Source organism: Aplidium turbinatum, chromosome 3 (assembly GCF_918807975.1).
Source record: "Aplidium turbinatum chromosome 3, kaAplTurb1.1, whole genome shotgun sequence".
Lineage (NCBI taxonomy): Eukaryota > Metazoa > Chordata > Ascidiacea > Aplousobranchia > Polyclinidae > Aplidium > Aplidium turbinatum.
Genome location: NC_137474.1, coordinates 980,130 through 1,004,494, shown reverse-complemented (window position 1 = coordinate 1,004,494; position 24,365 = coordinate 980,130). Strand labels below are relative to the sequence as shown.

The 24,365-nt window shown below is 39.8% G+C and overlaps 1 protein-coding gene across 1 annotated transcript; it reads left to right on the top strand.

The window, feature by feature from the left end:
* The first annotated feature begins 1,410 nt into the window (after positions 1–1,410).
* Positions 1,411–24,124, top strand: LOC145767656 (calcium/calmodulin-dependent protein kinase type 1D-like). Its single transcript, XM_082579523.1, has 11 exons — positions 1,411–1,588; positions 2,046–2,177; positions 3,557–3,631; positions 6,076–6,214; positions 10,910–11,036; positions 17,681–17,756; positions 18,749–18,861; positions 19,197–19,275; positions 20,211–20,298; positions 20,564–20,650; positions 21,702–24,124. The coding sequence occupies exons 1-10, from the start codon at positions 1,509–1,511 to the stop codon at positions 20,630–20,632; spliced, it is 978 nt and encodes a 325-aa protein (XP_082435649.1). The 5' UTR covers positions 1,411–1,508; the 3' UTR covers positions 20,633–20,650; positions 21,702–24,124.
* Positions 24,125–24,365: the final 241 nt, after the last annotated feature.

Genomic DNA, 24,365 nt, shown 5'->3' with positions numbered 1-24,365 from the left:
GATCACCATTTGGCGAACTTCTTCCGCTTTTATTCCAGGTAGTCAATCCAACCAACGCGAAAGCTAGTAATTCGGTTGAGTCGCGCTGGCCAAAATACATTGTGAAACTCTCATTGTGAAACAAGATAACAGAAAATGACGCATAGCACTTGACGCTTAAAATCGGCAAAATAGTTGACGGTGCTATCACTTCCATCAACTAAAAAATAAACTGGCAGCGCTAGTCTCAGCGTCAACAAAAAGTTGACGCCGTCAACTGACGGAATGGCCCGTTTCGGTGAGTCCGATTCGGTGAGTCCGATTCGGTGAGTCCGATCCTTTAACGGTGGATTTTTTCAATTTTTTTTTTAAATTATCGGGTACCGCAGCCTAATTATCATTGCCGTTTTAGGGTTAGGGGTTTGGGGTTAGGGTTAGAGGTTAGGAACTCACCGAATCAGACTCACCGAATCGGACTCACCGAATTGGACTCACTGAATAGTAGCAGACCCGTCAAATGACGCCGTCCAATTGGCGGCGTCAACGTACAACACTGGTTGTACCAAACTGAAAGCATAACGTAACAAACACCACAATAAATATTTAAAATGTAATAGCCAACTTTCGCTATTCTGCTTTTGTGGCCTACGCTTCAGTAAAAAAGCGTAGTCCCAGCAAATATCAAGTTTTTTCGGCAGCGTTATTCATAATCACCCACTGGGAACAACATGAGCATTGACGCTCGAGCTGAAATCCAACAGCCCGTTGCATATGGTATAAAGCTTTTTCTGGCGGCGTAAATGGTTGCGCGTGTATGGGTAGATGAGAGACGTCGGGGGTACGACATCAGCAAGTGACAACATTGTCGCCACTCCAAAAATCATATTTTTTAACTTAAACAGTTACTCTTTCTTTTATTAAAAAGATAATTTTATATTGCTTATATTAATTGTCTGGTGGTATTAAATCGCTTGTAATTTGGTAGTATTACCATAATTCGCTGATCTTAGTTACGGCAAACATTTCAAAGTTTTTCCTTGATAAGATCGAAAGAAAAAATACAGAAGTGCAAATTTCGGGTTAGGGTTATTTTGATAAACCAAACCTCACTTTCGTGTTAGGGTTATCAAATTACGGTAAGATTGTAGCCCCTTACATGACAAATGATCACAAGCATAATTTTATCAATTAACAAAGTTATTTACTTTTTCTTGTTAAAGATGGTAGCAGACACATTATTCCATCCATGCACTGCAGCCTCTAAACTGTTGCTATTGAGCACTGTGAGCTTGGTATTTCCAAAATTTAATGAATGAGATTAATTTCTATGAAGACAAAATAGGTTTAATAAGAGTTAGATTTTGTTTTAATTTTATCTCGGCACTAAGTTCAAATCAAACATGAAAACAAAACCTTTAGTCTTTAATTTTTCTATAATCTTAAAATTTGTAGATAGAAAGAAGTTGGTAAGAATAATTGAACAAATGTAATATAACTACACATCTGTTGTGAAACCTATTCGCGGGAACATGACAAGTCAAACCAAGAAAGATGATCGGAATAAAAAAGACATTCGTACAGATTATGAAATCAAAACTGTTCTTGGAACGTAAGTATACCGTACAGGCGTACATTTGTTTTGGAACTTGGTTTTCATGTTGAACGTTTTTGCTTGTTGTACTACATCCTGGGCTGGCGAACAATTAACATATGAACTCTCATCTGATGTGCAAACAGAAAAGAATAGTTTTTGTGTTTGCTGTTTTCATAGTTTGAGACTGAAGTATCGTTATATCACAAAGCGATTTTAGCTGGTTGTATTACAGTATATTTTTTCATTGCTAGCACTAGTTGCATACAAAATAAAATTCACAAAGTTATAACTAGTGCTAGAATTGATAATTGTCCTGATGAACACTTAAACATTACAGTACTGTATATATTTTTTATTGCGGTGTAATTACAAGTTGATACTTCTAATCACAATACGCCTATTATTGTCAGTTTTTGCAAACTTTTGGAAACACTAAGCTACACCTTTCAATGCTGTTCCTTGTTTGTTTCAGAGGTGCATTTTCAAAAGTTTGTTTGGCCGAACACCGGAAGACAAATGACATGGTAGCAGTCAAGTGCATCCAAAGGAAACTGATCCGAGGGAAGGAGGAGAGTATCAACAATGAGATTGATGTCCTCAGAAGGTGAACACTTTTTCTGCAACCCACTTATAACATGTTGTTGGAATATGCAGCTCATCAAACCTGTTAAAATTGAAACTGTTGTATTATATTTTGCCGCTACTAAGCAGAATAATGCTCAATTGCTCAGGGTAACTAAACTTCCTTTTGGTTGTTGTAAAACATGGTGCTTAATATGTGAACATATTCAGCATGTTGAAACTTAACTCTTGATTTTATATAAGCAATATATTACAAGTAATGTAAAATAGCAACTGAAAGCAATTTAATGCAAACACATTATTACTGAATTGATTTTTTCTTATAGTTAAAAACACGATGTGTGAATTTTCTGGTGCGCAGTTGTTGTTTTTATCAATTTTTTCAAGACCGTTTTAAAAGTTAAGATCACCAAATAGTTTCTTTTATATTTGATGATTCTTTGGCCGTCTGTTGTGTAGAACAAACTTTTATCTATTTGTTTGAACATAAAATATAAAAGGGTGCATATTGAATATGATATTTGTATTGTTGCATAGCATGTAAATATAGCTATGAGTCTTTCAGCGATATAGCGTTCACCGTTCAGCACCTGCAGTTTCCAATGTGAACAATCACGGCTAATGATCTGAAATGATTAGGGCGCATTTTTGACTTTTGTATCACAAAAGTATTGAAAATTGTATTTTGTTAATAATAATTGCTTTATCGTTTGTTTAGTTAAAGCATTAATTTTTTTTCCATCATTTTGTGTAACTGAAGCAACTTTAGCGCCTGATATTCTATTGCTGCAGATTGAGTGGAAGTGATCCACAAAGTATTGAGTCCATTAAAGTGGCTTGTTTGTCTTAGTTTAATGCCAAGAACAAAATGCTATAGCGCAACATTTTAAGGTTGAGCTCAGTATTGTACGTCACGAGTATTTAATAGTGATGTCATCACGTGGCCTTTAGTGGGACTAGTTTGAATCGTGAGCAATTGATTGTTTGTGGCATCTCAATAATTGTAAATATTGTTGTCGCCATGCGGCATCTGATTTTTAAAACATACTTCTATTTTTGAACAATAAATACTACCAGTATTAAATTACAGTGAATAATACTACAAAAAGTGCTCAATGCCAAGCTAAAAGCCAAGCAGAGCAAATTACTTCAAATAATATAGTTATTACTCTCTAAAACCTCTGCAGCCTGTTTCACCCTAAAAGAGGGATCATCAGATTGAAGGTCGTTATTCAAATAGAATCAATCATATTAATGAGACCTCTCGTTTCTTGGTGACCTTATTAATAAAATATATCATTCCCACAAATAAGTAAACTCATTGAAAGTAGGTGGAAAGTTTGGTATTTTTGCAACATGGTTCATTGTTTGTCATAATGTGATCATTTCATTTGCTTCCAGCTTACATCATCCGAACATCGTTCAGTTACTGGAGGTCTATGACAATCCAAGCCACTTATACCTGGTCATGCAGTTGTGAGTAGTTGTGATGTGATTGGTTGAACCTTGGTTCGTCATAACTAAGATTTATTTACGCATGGGTGAACATCCAAGGAAGTCAACCAGGTGAAGCTTGAGGTCGAATATTTTCACAATAACTTCATGCTGATGAACACCTAACAATAAAGCTTGCTGTGATGTAACAATGCAATGATGACGGAAACATGGAATGGAAGGATATTGGGACCGACGCCAGCGTCGCTTCCGTCTTCATTTGTTCCAACTTGGCGACCAGCTGTGTGTTCCACAAATTTATCAGTGGATGTGAAACTGAAACCTTCTGCCACCACCATGGCGTATCGGTTTCCTAGAGAATGCGCAAAATCAACATACAGGCCTTAAAACTCGTGTTTTTTTTTCGGCAGCCATTGTGGCCTACCGAGAGCTCCTTCTCGGCGGCCAAATCTGCGTGCTTGGACGCCAAAATACAATAACGATAGCACAAGTAAATAGCATTAAACTTGCATTTAAAATGATCACTTAGCGTTGTTGAAGTCTGGGCGACGTCCTGCAATAGAATCGTTGCACCACGCATTAAATGCTTTATCGGGATTGTAGTCCGGTATTGCGGGACCATCTAACGACCTTAGATTGTTTTCACTGCTCGCAGCTCAGTAAATTGTTTCAACTGCATACCGCCTTTCATAAAACCTGACCATTTATTCCGTTATGATGTCACCATTGAGGGTGTGAAGTCACTAACCCACAGCGTTCTCAACTATGAAGACACGTGTTTTACCCACGGATGTCAACTAACCTAGTTCTCCTTTTTAACAACGATTCAATGTCCGACAACATTGAATCGATATAAAAACGACAATATTGCCAGCCGATGTAAATTAGCACTTCGGATTAACACTTCGTTAAAATAAACATCGGGAATTGCAAACTTACAGCGCTGGTGATCGCAGCTGTATATATTCAATACAACAGTAGTGACTATGATGCGCTGACCTAATTCTGCGTCACTCTTTGATACTTCATATTTTCGTCATTTAATCCACGATCATTCTATTGCGAAATTAAATAATTGGCTAGAAGAAACCGGCGGCCAAACTTGGCCGACGGAGGGAGGTAGCACCGGCGGTCATTCAACCACTACTTAGCGGCCATGGCCGCCGGCTGCTTTAAGGCTTGACATACGTCACCGATAGATGATCATTATGAAGCACTTTCGTTTTTTTTTTTTTAATAACTTGATGCTTGCACGTCTTTTAGGCAATGTTTCGATGAATTGAATATAAACAAGCTTGTTGTAGAAAGTGTTTGCTTAGCGTGGTGTATGCTTCCCTAGGTAGGGGCCATGTTGAGGACCACCTCCAATGTAAATATTTGGACGTGATTCAATATGCGCGGCATCGATCTTCAAACGTTAACTTTGCTACGAACTTCTTGTGTTTAAATAAACACGCACGTGTGTCAAATTACCTTGAATTCATCTCTTCACTGTGATTATTTCCAGATAACAAAGACTTTGAATCAACGTAAAAATGATGAATTTTGCTGTCTGGGTTATTTCATTATTGCCCGCACTCACCCATGTTCGTCCACCTATTAGTTAACTAAACACAGATGATTTTTAACGTTGATTTCTTGTTACTGGAATGATGAATTTGTCTTAAGGTAACCATGCGTTTGATGCGCTTTAAGGCTACCTAGCAGCAGTCTGCTGCAAGAAAATAAGCAAAAAAATGGCAAGCCATGGCGTATTAGTAAAGATTGGTTTACGATTATTGTCTCACAGTCACACCCGCGGCTATTCCAGCAGAAGCGACAATACACTCTATTTTACTGACAACAATGATAAACTGTTATTGCACGAATTTCAGTCGCGCCGCATTGTCAATTTAGGTCTTGTGTTGAAATCTATAAAGTTATGTTTGAAAACAATCTCAATTTGTTTGTTTATGAAAAGATTGGAGTTGGCAAAAGCTTAACTGTCCGCGTCGGTTAGCTGACGTCTTCATCATTGTGTGGGAAGTTTGTTAACTCGGTTGCTTCACTTTTCTAACAGGAAGTAGCGCAGCCGGCAGCGCGTCATGCTTCATCAATTGTGACTGGCACAGTTTTATAAAACAGAATTTAACCAACGCAAACTGACTTTTTACTTTCGATAGATTTTCGGTTTTCGTATTATTTGCCCCAATCATCCGTTACATATTGACTGCTGAGTGGTGGTAAATGCATTTCTGGTGCCAGCTTTCGCATGGCTCCGAAACTAATGCGAACTTAAGCTTTAAAATGCTTTCATCTTCGTGATATTTATGCCATGTTTTTGATTTTAACAACATTTTTCGTGTTGACGCTGTGGTGCAATTAGTTTTATCCGGCAACGAGTAGGATTTTGTATTGTAACCATGGAACCGTTTTGGGGCTCCTGTTGCATCATCCACTCACTTTCATCTTCTCTGCTTGTTCAGGGTCTCTGGTGGCGAGTTGTTCGACAGAATCGTGGAGAAAGGGAGCTACACAGAGAAGGATGCAAGCGACTTGATTTCCCAAATACTCGACGCTGTGGCTTACCTTCACACCAAAGATATCGTCCATAGAGACTTAAAGGTGATTATCTTTCATAACATTCCATTCCTAACTCGATTGGTATTTGCAACAATTAGGCGCAGCTGATTTTTCTCTTGAGACTTCAACTTACAAATGTTCAATTGTTAATTTATATTTGCTTGCATTGCGTTTGCATTCTTATGCTTCTGTGATCGATAGCTCGTAAAATAGTAACTCCTCATGTAATGCTCTTGTCGTGTTTTTACGACTTTTACGGTAGTGCTATAAAGTATTCTATGAAGTCTATCATCGCGTCCAAGGCCTTTCAAATACGTTTATGAAAGATGAAAACCGCATTTAAAGCGTCAATTGTGTGCTTCCCTGGACAGCACGAAGTGTAAGCCATGCGTAATCTAAACTCTGATCACTTCACACAGCGCCATACTTTACACCAGGGGCCACATGTGGCCCGCGAGAAGGTTCTGAGTGGCCCGCGTGATATTTTTCGAAATGACGTATATATATTATATAATCAACTCAATCGCCAACGTAATTTATGGCGAACTTACATTCCGATAAATTGGCATTTATTGTTTGCTTTCTTTCTCTATTACTCTATAATCCCTAGTGCATGGGGTGCGCAACTGTTCAAGTTAATTTTATTATATCACAATGCACATTGTTACGCATCACATTTTCCACATTGTTAAGTCCACCCTTTTCCACACAATAGTTCTGGTGCTTCAAGAGTCAGTCAATCAGCAATATTTCTTGCTTTTAGCGAGAGAAGTTCAAAACTTTCTATTGCTAGAATTTTACAAAAAAAATTGTTTCTTAAGAAAAAGATCAGAGGATTCATAGATTGGCAGTTTTCGTGACATCATTATTGGGCAGCACTTACTTGTGCGAGCAAGTTTTTCGTGGATGAACCTAGGGACAGCCGGACAATACATTATGGGACGCGCAACTCCGCTGTTCCGGCAACATCAGAAGGGTCAATTGCCAATTTGACATTTTTTACGCTTTGCTGCTGGCTTGCTTTCAACTAAAAACCTTAAACCACTTTAAAACCAACTTCACTCTTCTTACATAACCCATAAAATGTACGAATTTGGGTATGACGGTTTTAATTAGAAATTATCAGACAGTCATTTTTAAGATTACAAATTAGCAGTAAATACTCAAGTGGCCCGCGCAACCATTCGTAAACTACATGTGGCCCTTTGGCCAAAAAGGTTGGACACCCCTGCTTTACACAGACACACTAAACAAACCTGCCACTTTTTCGAAACCAAATCCTAAAACTTCCGTCGAGGTTTGCAGTGGGATTGTACAACAGAGGCTTGTGTCATGGACAAGTGTTGCAAAGCGCGAGGACATACTTGATCAGTCATCTGCAAACTGTTTGTTGTCCTTGAACCGGTGCCTCACGTTTAAGAACCGCTGTACTAGATATTGGTACAAGTTGGGCAATATCTTAGTATCAAACATACCCACTACCCAGCATCGCATATCAGCTGCGCCGACCTTTACTCGACCTAGTTGTGTTCACGGTCCATCAAGCGCAGTGCATGGTTAGGCATGGGCCACCTGAAGGTGCAGGGGTAGTTTGTGGGGTCAACTATTTGTCTCACAAAGAGTAAGATGTTGGTAAAAGCGGAGGGAAGATTGGCTTTGTTAATAATTAATGAGAAATTATGTTTTACGGGATCGTGTATCAATATTTGCCAAGTTGGCCGAATTTAAATAGCTAATGCATCAATATTTCATTTAATTTAAAAAAATTACAAGAAATTTGTTTTGATTTCACAAAGTTCTTTACACTGACACAAGTGCACATGTTACGTCACAAAGCGATCCCGGCTGTACCGCCATGATGTTGTCAGTGCATGGCGAGTTAACGTGGACTCTGATGCCACTGAGCGTCATCATAGAACAAACAAAAGTTTGAATGACGTTTCAGCTTGATCGGGAAGGTTAAATACGTGTTGCGCTGTGACCTGGATAGTTCCAATAGAGTTGTACGAGCGAGCCCTAGAAAGTAGTAGCAGTCAAATTTTAATCCGGTGACGTCCCCGTTGCCAAAGGTGGCCGGATCCACATCCCCGTGCCCCAATTGCTTTCACATCCTGCTTCCACATCGATCTGTCTAACACGACCTCTGTTGTTAAGCCCATTCGACTTATCAACGTTCCCATTCAATCCAAGCAAGTTCATGAGTTCTTCAGTATTCCCTTTGTCCATCAGCTTCACCCCAGACCTTGCCCTCACTATCGCTCTTTCAGTTCTTCTTGAAATCACCAATTCGTTTTCCGTAAGCACCATGTCTCATTTCCGTACAGCATTGCAGATCTCACACAACCAGGGACGTGCAGTCAGGGGAGGCAGGTGAGGCACTGCCTCACCTGCCAACATCTAGCAAAGCAAAAGTTATATCAAAGAAATGGTTATCACAGAATAAATATTATTTGTTAAAAAAGTTTGAAATATTGCACGTTTTTAGGTGCTTTAATTTGTGCGAATTGCTGTAGTCGTGCCCCCTTCCCCGGGCAAAGTTTACGTTTATATCAAAGAAATGGTTATCACAGAATAAATATTATTTGTTAAAAAAGTTTGAAATATTGCACGTTTTTAGGTGCTTTAATTTGTGCGAATTGCTGTAGTCGTGCCCCCTTCCCCGGGCAAAGTTTACGTTTCTACACCCAAACTGTGCTTTAATTTTTTCTGTTTCTGTGGCGATATTCATATCGAGCGTTCACGTGGTCAAAATCGATGAAATACGCGAGGAGAGGCAGCGCGAAGCTGTGCCTCACTTCAGATCAGAAAACTTCCATACACTGCATTATACGTGCCTTTTTCTTTCGCAAAGTCTCCCAGAAATCATCATGAACAATTTAGCTACGATTTGAGGCATTCCTCAAATGTGACGTCACAGCTATGAAACCTTTTTCGTCAAGCTGGAATGCCCCCATAGTACGTGGTATGTGACTTCTTGCAGTGTAAAGGATTGTTTCTTATAAAATTTAACTAAAATAGAGGAAGATTTAGTATCAAATCTGAGAGATTTTTAAATACTAAACTTTCAATCCAAAGTTGAAGTCATAAATAAAGGAAGACCTGTTCCAAATTTATAAGGTTTGCATCAGACGGATGAACAAAAAAAAATAACTCGCAACTTTCAAAGAGATTGGTACTCCAAAAAGAAGTGGCTATGTGGCTATGCTTTAAAAAATCGCCTTTTCTGCTTTCCCTGTCTCTTGTTTTCAATATCTAGTGATAATGTTTGGACTAAAGAAGGGTCTCTACAACAGTCACAGATGTTTTAGTCCAAAAGGATAGGCGCATGAAATTTATTTTTAAAATGAATGTGAAAGCATGCTGCTATTTTTTTTGATTGGTATGATATCGTTTTTGTTGTTAAAAGTTTTTATTGTAAAAGTGACTTGAAAAAATTAGTGCCTCACTATCTAGGAACCTCACCGCACGTCACTCCACACAACTAGCATAAATTCTTCCACTCATTTACATCCAACCCTCGCAATCTTGAGAACAAAAGACGTAAATCCGCGCACTAAGTAACTATTTTCAACGAAAATCTTCTACCACATAACAACTCTCGACACTCCCTTAATTTCACCCAACTAAACCTTACTCTTGCAGTCACTGCCGCTTCACATTGTGAAGTTCACAACCACCACTTGCATTGAACCTATCTTCTACATAGCGAAAGGCACTCACTGATTCAACTTCGTCATTCAGCTTTTCAACAGGACCAACCATTCTTCAATCTTTTTGCATCTTTCACATTTATAACAGTCTCCGGATCTGCATGTCACCCTCTTCATCCTTGCACACCTTCCATGATCCCACTCCCTACATTTCTTACATAACATAATTTGACATTCCTCTTCCTCCACATACAAAATTATTATTGAACATCAGCTTCATTGTGGAGACACGAGTCACACGACCTCTCCCCGTAAGCGTATTCGTGATCTGTAGGTCGTTGAAGCCGGAATGGCCCGTTTCGGCGAGTCCGATTCGGCGAGTCCAATTCGGCTAGTCCGATTCGGCGAGTGCCCTATTCGGCGAGAGCCCTTTTCGGCGAGTTCCCTATTCGGCAATTTTTTCAATTTTTTTTTTTAAATTGTCGGGTACCGTAGCCTAATTATCATTGCCGTTTTAGGGTTGGGGGTCAGGGTTAGAGGTTAGGTTAGGTTGGGGTTAGGGTTAGAGGTTGGGGTTAGGGTTAGAGGTTGGGGTTAGGGGTAAGGGGTTAGGGGTAAGTTACGTCATAAACGCATGAACCCCTGACGAACCAACTGCAACAAGAGTGTGGTGGTGGAAAGGTGTGAGGAAAATGGCCAACCAGGTAGCAGGCTTTCAGCGCATTAAACCCTGGAAATAGTTTGCTTTGAACAACAACTTTGTTAAGTTCATATTCTCAAACGTGACACAAACCGCTAATACTGAATGAGCGGGAAGGTAAAAATGTGTACTTTCAAATTATTACATTTTCTGCAACTTTTTATTCTGTTTGCGCATCACCAATATCGTGTCTATAAGGTATGCTCCTGTAGCTGGTGATTTATGCGAGGCAGTAATTAACACTTAGCGAGATATCTGTTGTGTATGGATGCTGGGACACCTTTTCAAATAATAGGTGTCACTCAAACTATAAAGTCGCTTCTAACTCAGCAATGTAGATTTTGATCTAAAAACTCTTTTTTAAAAAACCCATAATATTCATTTCAGCCTGAAAATCTTCTTTACCATACCCCTGCCGAAGACTCGAAGATAATGATCAGTGACTTTGGCTTATCGAAGATAGAAGTTGATGGACAAATGTTGAAAACTGCCTGTGGAACCCCTGGTTACGTAGGTGGGTGGCAAGATTAAGTTTTCAGTCACCTCAACAATACAACTCCCACTACACGACAGCATACATGATGTGTACAAGCAAGTTTGTTGCGTTTATTGAACGACAGGATTCGTACACTGATAGATTATGAGCCATTGTGGCCGCGAGTCTATTCTTTCACCACACCAGGTTTACAATGTTTTCGGACTACACTACTAGAGAGCAGGCCTTCTTTGGTCTCAGCGAGTCAGGTTATCCCGGTGGATTGGCGCGGTTTTGAAAACACTATTCAATTAGATCAAGAAAATGAAATATCTTCTGACCTAGGTGTCAAACCCACAACCATGCTTGATATGAACGACTCAGTAACATGTCTTGTAATGCAAAAGAATTTATTTTCACACGAGTCAGTTCAATCATTTATAGCTAAAAATCGATTTCGATTAGCGAGAAGCTAGATCATATTCAGTTAAGCTTGATTACAAATAGATAGATTCTATTAGAGAAACACTTTGGAAATCTTTGTACTATGTCTGTGGTGTTGGAAAAGCGCTGATCACTTCACAGATTGGACACACGGTGCTGTAGTCGGTGATAACCTTTTGTAGTGATAAATCTCAGTCTTGTAGTGTAGAACCTTGGTGTGATTGTGGAGGTGCATGCGAAGGTAGCGATTTGCGTAGATTGTTCTTTGTTGCATCATAGAGGTTAGTTATGGTGCAACTGCGTATGTAATATAGTAACATTACTTTAATTAGTCACTTAACTTTTTGTCACTGACTCATCTTTACTGGGAATATACGACAGCGCATTTTAATAATTTAAAACAGCATTGGAACGTCTTTTGACTGGTTGCAACCCTTTCACGTCAGTTGCGCCGTTTCATTCTATTTTTAGCTTTGTGAATCCACAATTACTGTCGTGTGTTGCACTGGATTGTTTGTATAGTCATAGATTTGCTATAAATACTTCGGTAGGTTCTGCCCAGTAAACGTCGCTAGTTCTTGTTTGTATGCATGCAACTGCATGTCTAGTAGGATCATAATGGGACCGAATCGAAGGCTGCATTTTGCGAATATTCTGAAAAAAAAAACAAACATTTTTTTAAAGAAGTAGTCTTTTTGAGAAGGTTACTTTCTAAGCCGCCAATTTATTGTTGGCTTACTTTTTGAGGGTTTGTTTTACTGGAAGGGTTTTTTCTTTGTAATTCAATTGTTGCGCTTGGAGACAAACTAAACGTCGCTTTGTGCGCGTCACAGATCGTTTGCCGAGCTCAGCACCGTTTGGTCGATCTTCATTTCTGCAAATCCAGCCTCAGCGCGATTGGTTAACCTATAATTTTCCGTTTAACAACCACGTAAAGTTTTATGGTTACCCACCCTAAGAAATCAATCCCGTTGTTACATTGCTCCACCGTCTGCACACGTTGGATCGATGTGAATGGGCTGGGATGGTTGTCCATGAAGTTGCCGTTCTCCGCTAACAAACTGATGTCAACAATGGGAGGCAATAATTTCAAAACCGCGACTACGACTTTTTCAGATTTTGATCTTACCATGGCCAGAACTTGCGCAAATTAACATCAGCAATTTGCTTTAGTTTACACTCCACTGAACCCTGAGCCATTCCGCTGTTGCGGAGCTATTTACTACAAACACGAATTTATTTAGTCCCAGTGAGCAATAAACGTTGTTACTGTCATCTTGTCCTTGTTTTCCCAATGCATCCTTGTGTTCTGATTGATGGTGGTTTAATAAATTCCAGTATTTGCTTGAGTCACAAGTCTCTGCCACTCAGGGCCGTGTGATTGTGAAGCGATTTTGTTGTAAGCTTCCCATCACCACCTCGCCAACATACTAGCATTTGCCGCCTGGTACGGTTGATAGTCTGTTGGTATTGCTTCTTGGTATGTTGTTACTAGCAATTGTCGCAACTCGTAGCGCTACCTTCCCACCAGGCTTTACCGCTGCGTTTCGGTCATCAATTGTTTCTGTTGCTTGGCAACGACTGGCTGGCTGTCCACGGACACAATGGATTGAGACAATTTGTGATTTCAGAAACCGCTTAAACGGAAGCGCTGGTTTGATGGATTCATGACATTTTGCCGTTTTGGCGCCAGACAGTTTAAAGTTGCTGGTAGGTTGATTTTCGTTGGAGTTCTAAACTGACGCAATAATCTCTCCAGCAGAACAATCCGGTTGCAAAACTTCTCGAAACAGAGGCTTTTTTCATTTGTCTTTTTCCATTTTCCATTTGTTTTTCCAAGTGTTAGTTATCCTGAGATATCGCCCTATATCCCTCTCCATCATCACCGCATCTTTCTTTGGGAGGATGGATGATAGAGGCAAGAAGATGCATGGTGGAATATGCAACGCATCACAACAATGAAGAATGGACCATGGTAGACCCTTTGAGGTCCGGGTTGGGCCAGTTTGAAGGTCCTGGGCTGCTGTCTGTACGTTTGTTGTTATTCTGGTGTTTTACAGCTTGAAAGCTTGTACAGCGCTTGTTAAGTTTATGATATTGATTTTTGCATGAACACAACCACCGACACAGCAACGACTGTTAATTGGCTGTTTATTAAACGTGTTGTTTTGCGTCGATTCGACATCAATCCACGTCTTACATAGTTTTTGAAATTGAAATCTGTGGCTTCTTCTCGTAGAATACACAATCGTTTAGTCCCGATCGATGAAGCTGGGTTGGTATTTGGTATGCTCGATCTTGGAAGCCTTCCACAAACCTGTGTCGGGCATTCAGATGAAACTTTCATTGTTTTTTGTTTTTGTTTTTTCGTTAAAATTTCCAAAATCACAGCTGGTTGAACTCAAGACTTGAAGTAAAGTTGTCAAATGTCAATTTCTCCTTCAAACGTCTGCCTGGTGAGGTCATGGATCGATGAGTTTCATTTGTTGGTGTTTGATTTAATTTCTTATCATTCAATGGAAATTGTTGACATTTCATCAATACTTGAACGAGAAGCGCCAGTGCAAAGGGGATATGTTGGTTGTTACCTCACAGGGTCGACGAGCTGTTGTGTCTGCTCATCTACCTCGCCTATGTTCGGGAAAATTATTATGAGGAGCAAATATATACAGTACATGGGGTTTGCAGTGAAGCGGATTTTTGTACATTGATGGCTGTTACATTGTGTTTGTACAATGTGATAGCTGCTGAACACGTGATTTGTAAAATTTTCAGTTGCTGAATATTCTGACGATGACGCCATGGTTTGATCCGCGCTGTCCCTCTGAGTTTATTGATTTGTTTTCAAATTTTTTCTTTGCCAGTATTTTGAATTTATTAAGCGTCTCACTGATTTCAGAAATATTTCATCTGATGAAAAGCGTTAAAAATAACTCAAATCTGATGCTTGTATTAAAATTTTCTTGGAACGGTTGTACTTTGCATTGTGGCAGCTTAGCAGGTTGCGTGTCGTAGAAATATTCTAATGTAAATTTATGACATCACCCAAATCAAATTTCCTGTGTTTTGTGTATGTAGTGCCACTGGAGGCACTACTTGTAGTTTACCAGGTGCAAAATTCTTGGTCAGTGTTATAGTCGTCATTTTATTTACGTTGATTTTATGTAAACTTGTGACCTGCCTCACTACATAATAACATTCAGCGTTTTCTGGTACAGACGTTGGAATTGATTACCACCGCACAACGCGTGTAATCAATTAAGCGTTCTGTACCACGTTCCTTAGTTGATTGTTTTGCGTTTCTTTCTTACTATATATTGCGTTGCTTTTATACACTGAATCAGTAAGTAACAAGAGGTAAATGGTTTTCTCACTTGGTTGGCTACTATTATTATTGCTTATTTTATATTAAACGTCTGGAAATACAACAGACATTTTAACTGGCGTCGTCGGCAGGATCTTTACAGAATTTCTACAGGATTTTAGAAACATGGAGAAACTGATCGAAGTCCTGCAACAACAAATTGCCAACCAAGAACGCCAGACAAGGAGCAAACATCGATATAAGAAAGCCTCTTTAGATACTTCGTCCCGGAGATTGCACATATTGACAGTCAAAAACGATTGAAATTTCTATTTGCTACTTTCCGTGAATTGATCCACCGGCCAGTTGCAGCTGAATGGAGTGATGTTCTTGAAATACGTTGGTCAACCGCTTGAGAGTTGAACCTTTGCCATCATCGTTTGCAGGAAATTATTATAGGACCTCATGTCGAGTGGAGTTTAGACTAATGGTCCAACATAACCCCGGTTCACGGTCGAAAGCCGATGTTTAATTTACCAAAGATTAAATGTTTAATTTACCGGGTTAAATAAATGATTGTTCCTTAAACGATTGCCCTATATTGTACGTTTATTTGAAGCTAGTTCTGTATTTACTTTCAAACAATGTGGAAAGAAAAAATATTTCAAATGTGATTAGCAGTAAAATAACGAATAAAAGGGAGATGTTAAATTATTTATCATGGGGCTTTAATTACTTCCATTGCGGTGGTCTGTCAAATGAAATCTAATTTATTTCTTTGTTTTTGCTTTATTTGACTTCCAGGTTTAGTGGCAGTGATAAAATGCGACCGGTAATTATGCACAACAGCTTTTGTTTTAATATTTGTTGACTTGCATGAGAGATGAAACGTGGTGTAAACAATATGAGATGAGGTGCAACGCGTCAATGGACGAAAAAGGCGGCCAAGCTTTGTAAAGTTTAACACTCACAGGGAAGTTATTTGTGCCGTGAGTGGAGTTGTTGCAGTTACAAAACAACCTTTAAAGCAAGGGTCTCAAACACGCGGCCCGCGGGCCGCATGCGGCCCTCGAGAACTTTTGGTGCGGCCCGCGATGCATTTTTAAACTTTAAAATAATTCATAATCACAGTACATATTTTTCTATATAGAAGGATAAAATGCTCAACAAACCTGAAAATGCCCGTCAAACTTCACACGACTTTTTAACACTACTGTCGCACCATGTTTGCGTACGGGAAACTCGTATTGTTACATCGCAATCACATTACTTATTCACTCATTGTGTCATAATTGCAATAGTAACTTTGGCACTTGCTGAAGTCAATTCTTCAACAGTTTATTTTTTTCAGCGTTTTTGAAAGTTGATTGCAAGATTTTAGCTTTCCAAGTAGTCCGTCGTTTCGTTTGCGTGTTTTTTCTTTTTCTTTTTCGTTTTTTTACATTGGTACAGTGTTTTCCATCTCTTTGTTCTTACTAATTTTTCTTGCGATCTAACGTTCTTGGTATGTTCTTACTACTGTACAGTACCTTTTTTATTGCGTTTTCACTGTGTTATTTTGTTTATTGGTTTGTTTTGAATCTTTACCCTCGGACTAACAAAGCCTTGATAGGTTATTCCTGGTAGTTTCGCATACTTGTAGGCTGTAGCGGTTTTTGACGCAGGCCCGGTTGCCGAGATTGGCAGAGTGAAGTTTTTCGATTGTTGAAGTCTTGTTGTCGGGAATTATTCCATCCATTAGGTGCCGCTGAATGGGGAGCAGTCCTAAAATGTGTGGTGCGGCCCTCGAGTCGATTTACAAGTGTTCATTTGGCCCTCAGAGCAATTTGAGTTTGAGACCCTTGCTTTAAAGAATCAAAATCACTGTAATTACAACAACGAACCATCGAAGGATTTTTCCGCAGTTGGGATTTCTTGATTTCAAGATCTCTCTCCTGCAGCGCAAATGAGGCGAGTGTTAGCGTGTTGGCCTTCACAGGAACCGGATGTGTGTCGTAAATATTCATAGACTGTGCTTTATATCCGATATGCATCTTCTTCCGTAAACTATAAACACCTTCTTTAGCTTGTTTTTTGTTTATCTTTGTCTAACGCAAGAACAACCTCATATCACGCTTGCGCGGCATCTCCTTGCCCCTTGGTATGCCTCTGCCCGCCTCATCAGAACACAACTTGTGCGGACGACCTTAGGTCCAATGTGCGTAGTCAAAGCCCCTCTTGCGCGCCTGACTGGCACTGTTCGGATATGTGTGGGGCTATCTACCAGCGGTATAGTATAGACCTTCAATGGCTTATGTCATGTTTCATTGCTTTAGAATGGGTCAGATTTTGAGAGCTAAATTTGGTAGAGAACTGTTAGTCTTCTATACTTTTACGGGCATGGTACCTTCCTGTGAAGGTTGCTTGTTACTGTGCAGTTTCTATAGAAAGACCAGTATCTTCTGCGGCTTCGAATTAAGCGAGCTGGTATTTATGGATGGAAAGTTTTTGGCCTATCAAAGCACAATACAAACGTTTTGACTTGTCATTTACCCCGCCCGCCGCATAATCTTCATCGTGCACTTCTGTTGATTTGATTCTCTCCTAAACTATTTCTCCTTTTGTGAAAAGCATGTGATCCAATTTGTCAACGCGCTGTCTAGCCTGGTTTCTCCACAGGTTGTTACAAACTGGCTTGTGATGCACTTCGCTTACGTGGCATTGCCAAGGTGAACCTATGTTACCACACTGCTTACTGCCCTTGGTCGTCCTTCTGCGACCGTTTAAGATAAAACGCTTACATTGTTATCAAGATTTTTTTTAAATATATTTTCTAAAAGCTAATTGCACATTTTCATATTCATTAGTGCAGCCGCATGTGTGGCGCTCTCTTTGCTTTTGTTAATCGATTATTTGCATTACCTCGCATTGATTATTTTTAACTTTATTGTTGTAGCGCCAGAGGTGCTGAAGCAGAAGCCATACGGAAAGGAAGTGGATGTGTGGTCCATTGGAGTCATTGCATACATTCTGTGAGTGCAAAACAATGGAAAAGTAACAGATTTTTGATTTATTTCACGTTACTTTGCTGGATTAGGTTTAAGCAATCCAAGCCGACCCATTATCGGATTGCAGCTAACTTTCAAACGAGCTTCATAATGATTGATATAAACGCTTGCGGTGTATGAAAAGTGTTTTCTGAAAATATTGTAGACGGTAATCCTATTGTTACTCAACATGTAAATCGTTTACATTGTTTTACTCCCTGAAAACGTTGAATTGATGTCGAGTTATACATGGTAACTTCAGAAGGTGTTTGAACTCGCCACTAAACGGCAGAAAAGAGCGCTTTTCCAATGCTGTTGCCTGATTCAAAATATGTTGAAAGGGTTTTGATTTTTTGTAGATTCAGACTCATGACTTCAAGGGTTTAAATAATGCCTTCTTCAGAATATTGTCTCCTGTAGTAGTACCCTTGACAGGAATCAGCTGAACAAATTTTTCAACATCAAAATCTTTGTTTACTCCACGCACAAATACTGCCAGCTCAGCTGTTTCTGTAGTTTCTGTGTTTTTTTCTATCGACATTGAGAAGAACTGTAGATCTAGTACAATAATCTTTTTGGTGGATTTTACGTTCTCAGATATTTCTTCTTTTCGTCGAGTTACGGTTCTTTCTGAAAGACTTATATCGGAAAAATAGTTTGAATATCTTGTTTGCAGAAACAGAAACGTTGCAAATCAAAGACGTGGACCTACCAAAATGATTAATGAAAAATTACTTGTTTCCCATTCGATTAACATACCACTAGCCTGACCATATAATACTATAATTTGTAAAGGAGCTGCTGGCAGGATGATTTTTCTTAGCCGGCCCATTCAGCCCGCGGGGTGTTGGTTGCCGACCCCTGCCTTAAAACAAATATCAACTAGAAGACCCACCTTTGCCAAGAGGAACACTCATGACCACCCTTGAGTGCGACCTCGACCCCTATTTGTGCATTTACCCCGCCCCTTACTGCAGGTTATGCGGCTACCCCCCATTCTACCACGAGAACGACCAGAAGTTGTTCGAGCAGATCATGGAAGCGGAATACGAGTTTGATTCTCCGTACTGGGACGACATCTCCAACGCAGGTAGTGCCCGTCTGCGTGATCACGTTGCTACGTTTTCACGTTGGCGTGCTCGTGGATGATAGTTTTTACGTCATGTTTGACGCAGTTATATTTGTAAAGGCCACGCATGGCGAATTGTGTGATGTCATCTTCCTTGGACGCCGTGCACTTGCGTGTTGACATTATGACGTGGGATGTAGAGCAGTCGAGATAACTTATTTTGTATCAGATGCCAGCCACTTGCATAATAATGCGCCAGATTCGCAAATACTTCCATGATGAAACTTTATTTTGTCGATGGGTTCTTCAAAAGTGACATTATATCAACGTATTTTGACGTTCATAACTTATTGCAGCGAAGGACTTCATCAGTCACCTGATGCACAAGCAGCCGTCCAAAAGGTACACTTGTAAGCAAGCTCTCAACGACCCATGGTGAGTGGAGACCAGACATCTGCAGACGTTGAATCAATGTAAAAAAACAATTCGCTCTCTGGGTAGTTTAGAAATTTGAAACTTTCACCCGCAGCTTGACAACTGAGATGAGCGATCGTGGCAACTGGCAACCCTTCCGCCATCCATGGTTGGTTCTCGTTCGCGTGAAGTTGTTTTGCTGATTCTGATACGTGAAGCATAAGTAATTCTATGAGTAGCCTTTTCTGCAACTTTATCACGGTTTTGCCTTATCAAGTTATGTGGTTAGCTGCAGTGCATTCAGAACTCACTTTGCTTTCTTCCAACGTTCAGCAACGTAGTACGATTATTATCTTATAATAAACGCGACTTCGGTGTTCTGCTTTGAATAGCTGTAAACAAGACTTTTTGGCGCTGTTAAAAGTTTTCAAATTGTTTTACGCTTCACTTAAATATTTTCCTTTATTCGCATAAATATTTTATGAAGAGATTTTACAAAACTGCTCGAAACACAATGCGACTGATTACGTTAGTTGTGATCGAAATAACGTTATAAAGTGGTTTGTCTCCAGTATATTTTACCCTCGCTACTTTTAGTTTCTTGAAAACTCTTTTGTGCTGATGTTACTTTATCAGTAATGCATTGTCTATATGTTGCTGAATGTCTTCACACATCCAGTATTCATCTGCTGCGGCGTATAATACACCGCTGAGCGTTCTCGATTGGTCGAGAAGTGTTCACCACCGCCGCTGTGAAGCATTTGTGTCCTCCCATTGTCTCTGTCACAATTGTTCGACAAACTGACAAACGTTGCTTTTTTTGGCATCGTTGTCGCCAGATGCGGGAACAATGTCAAGATGGCGACCTTGCTAGCTGTGGATGAACGGAGGTGGCTCCTGACCGTAGAGGCCCACTATCCTCGCTATCAGGTTGTGATGTGTCGATGCATTTGCAGGATAGCTGGCGGGCAGGCGAGTAGCAAAGACATCCACGACAACGTCAGCAAGAACATCCAGAAGAACTTTGCCAGAAACAAATGGAAGGTGAGGACGTTGTTTCATGGAAACAACTTTCGGTTGGGTGACCCAAACTTACACTTTCAAGTGACATCAACAACAATTTATAGCTTGCCACGACAAATACTCAGTGTCTTGGAAAACCTAATAATGCTAAATGTCGATGACGACACATCATAGCGATTTGCTACGTTTTTCCTTTGCAGGAACAAATAAATCTTCATAATAAACTGCGACTGCTTTTGTAGTTGAACAAGATCTTTTCTAAATGATTTCTTATTACGTCACACAGCAAGCCATTAACGTTGCCACAGCAACCGCGAGGATGAGAAAATTGAATCTGACGTCATCGAAATCCTAATTCAACTCCTGGTTCAAGGTGAGTGTGTGATGTCATCGTGACGACATAAGTTTGACATGTTATCAACGTTGCTGTCAAAATCTTGTTCATCCAACTGCACGAAGTAATTATGACGTAACAGGCCGTCAAGAATCGAGATTCCTAAGTTACATTTGTTGCAACAATTGCCGATGCGTGTCGCCCTGTACTTGTTACAGACCTGTATCTGCTTTCGATTGTAAATCAACATGATTTAAGTTCCCAACAAATTACTTGAAACTAAATAATTTAGTTGCAAACGTTGAACGAACCAAAGTCGATAGTGAAGCAATCTGCTAGTAGCTAACAAACCACGTTTCTTCAACTCAACGTTAAATTTTTTCAAATGCGCCACGGGCCGAGGTGATGCTTGGTGGCAGGCGACCATTTGTAAGGTTGCCTCCGAGCATAGGCGGTTGCTATTCAGAAATCTCAGTTTCTAGTTGTAACAAGTTCTTCCTCTGGCAACCCTGCTGCTTAGTTGTTTGACGTCATTAGTAAGTGCGTCCGGCCGCGTCCAAGCGGTTCCCCCTCTCCGAGCTGCACGTCGCGAGCTCAGCATCTGGTTTATAGAAGACAGCGACAATCATTTTGTGCTATTTGTGACTAGGGAGAGTTAAAAACGTTTTTTTTGTGTTTTATTCGTTTTTTTTTCATACTACGTATTTCCAATCGTTTCATACATTTTTTCAAGTAACAACTGTTTTCAATTATCATGACAAAGAACTGCAAGAGAAAGTGTTGATTTAATAGCTACTGAATAACTTCGTATTTAAATCAGCGTGATACATTCATGGATCATTGGTGAAGTCAAAAGAAGATTTTAATGAAAAGTTTAATGACAAAAAATTAATTTGGTGACGTACACGATGTCTTGATTATTTCAAAACAATTCAAGGAAGTTAAAGAACAAATTTTGTTTCAACATCGTTTTTTTTTTCAAAAAACATGTATTTTAAAAAAGAAGAACGAGGACAAAAAATAACGACTCACTTCTCTATTTGTGACGTCACATTTTGGATTTTCATTGGACAATTCCACTTGTTTACAGGTTCGCCTTTCCTGTCTTGGTTCACCGGAGCAATGATGACATCACAGAACCGATTGTGCTTTGTTTTCCGTCTTGGGGAATCCCCGTATAACATGTATTGAGTTTGTTCTGTGTTGATTGGGATTGGACCAATTTATTATCAAGGATTGCTGTTCATTTGCTTCAAGTACTTGGTTAGGTCTGCGCAGAATGTGCTTGATGAAGACGAAAACTAACGTAATTTTTGCATGTTATAAAACGAAAACTTTTAGAATTTTTATCTTTTATCTTGTCCATTCTTTGATGACCATGAAGGATTCCAGGATGTATAGTTCTGCCTGCTATATTGTGACGTCAGTTCTGGAAATCTCTCGTCGCGCCAAGTTGACTTCAAGGTTTTACGAAGAGTTTTGTTTTCTCGGCTGAGTCAATGTTTTATTCGGAAGTTACAAGAGAAACTAGAGATTTTCATAATTTTACATTTTTCTACATAGCGTTACATTTAAAATACGCAATAGGCACTTTTCATCTGCATCCTTAATTTAAATATTTCCATCGCAAGCTTTACCTGCCGTATTTGCAAACCAGATGGCAATATTCCGTGCTCACCAGCCCTACCATATGGCAGCCTCAATCACAAGGCTTTCTCCCCTGTCGTTGATTACCTCTTTATTGAATTGCGTCTTCGGTTCGCCCAAGCGACCGCTTTTATTGATGTGAGACCGGACTTGCGTGACATCCCTGGTCAAACCTGACGTTTTGTGACGTCATAAAGAAGCACTTTTGTGACGTCACAAGACTGATTTTTTTTCTAGTTGGAGTGACTATTGTTTTATTTTAGTCATCCGGGCCAGTCAGCGCTTCGCTTGTGCTAGTCAGCGTGCAGACAACGTTGTTTTGCATTCATTAAACAACGCGCTTGCTATTCTTTTGCAACTTTAATTTTGTTTTGTGACGTCAACAAACGCTTCTATAATGCTAGTCCGCCACCGAAGCAGCCTCTGTGCAGATGATGCTTGGTAGGTTGCAAGATCATGATGATGTGAGATGTTCTTTTGATGTTTCAATGCGTCGAATTTGCGTAGTGACAGTTCATTTATATTAAAATCGAGAATTGTCGTCCTGATGACTTGATTGTTACTAGTTCAATGTTGTTTCAACGTCTTATTGAAGCTTTTAATGAAATTATAGAAATGAGATTAACATTGCTTCGTTCAGCTGAACTGAAATATATTTTTGTTGTTTTTATGATTTTCCACGTTCGTCAGCATGACGTGGTGTGGTGGCCCGTTTCGAAACCCGTTTCGGAACGCCACTGCTCGTCGTCAATTCACAATCCTGTATTATTTCCGCATATTGCTAGTTATTTTGTCTCTGGATTTTATGGTTAGACGTTGTGAAAGACAGCGCTGTCTTGTGGTGTATCGGCGATAAAACGTAGCCTCGCATGGTGTCGTTGTGTGGCTTACGTACCCCCACAAAACCAACCACTTTTTATTGATTATAGTTCAATGCAGGCTTATTAACATTTGTCTTATCGCGATTCTATTGTTCAGTCATCTTATTGACGTCATTGTATGGGTGGCCATCTTGTTTTCTGAGCGTGACAACAATGGCTTTTGCCATGGTGATCGGCAAAACTTGCCTGGGTGAGAATCGAACCTTGGTCTCTGGATTACCGACGTGCAGTTTGTTACCAACCTGAGAACTATCATGTCCCTGGGTGGATCCCTGAATCACCATGGTAACCATCCGCCCGAGCAACGATTGTTGAAGTTGAGCATATCCACCCAAATGTGATGCTGTACATTTGTGCTTCAGTTACGTTTATTTTGCGTCTCAAACAGCCCAATCAATGCAGATAAGCGAATGCATGAAAACGTCGGATTTTATTGCTATCCCCCTGACCCGTCTTGCCCCATCCAACCGTTGCATGGGACAACCTGTCGCCAAGTGCTGTTCTAAAAGTGATCGATTTTACGTTGATTCTACCAAACCAAAAAATTGATAGTTTGTGGCATGATTTTCAATTTCTCGTGTTTCTCGAATTGTTTTTATCGTTGCAATGGCTCGTGTAGCAAGCATCTCTCCGTCCTTTCGTGACGTCATTGTTTGCATTAGGTCCTCTTGTAATTAAAATATTAATTAAAGTGATGAAGTTGGTAACTTGGAGATGTTTGGTGGATTTTTGAGCTGACGAGTTAAGGGGACACTCCTGATGGAAATAATTTTTATCAATTTTTTTTGTATCTAAAAAGCAGTGAATTTCATCAGAATTTTGAACTCTACTCAGTGTCTTTGTGTGTCAAAACTTAAAGTGACAATTGTGAGTAATGTTGCTTGTGTTTTAATCAGGGCTTCGGAGCTCTCTTTTATCATAAATTAGCTCCAGCTCATTGATACCACTGCTTCGGCTCCATTAAAGCATCACTTACACCATTTAAAGTCAATTTAAATATTTGAGTGAAAACTATCAAATTATCGAAAATTTATTTGGCAAATAAGGTTACACCATGAATGAAGTTACTTTTCTGTTGTTTGGGTGAAAGGCGATCACTCCCTCCTAGATCCGCTACTGCTGCTACTACAGATGCCACACCACAGTAATCAAGAAATGAACATGCAGTAATCAAATCGGCTGCTTCCATTATTTTGGCATGCCATCTTGCCGCGACACACACGCGT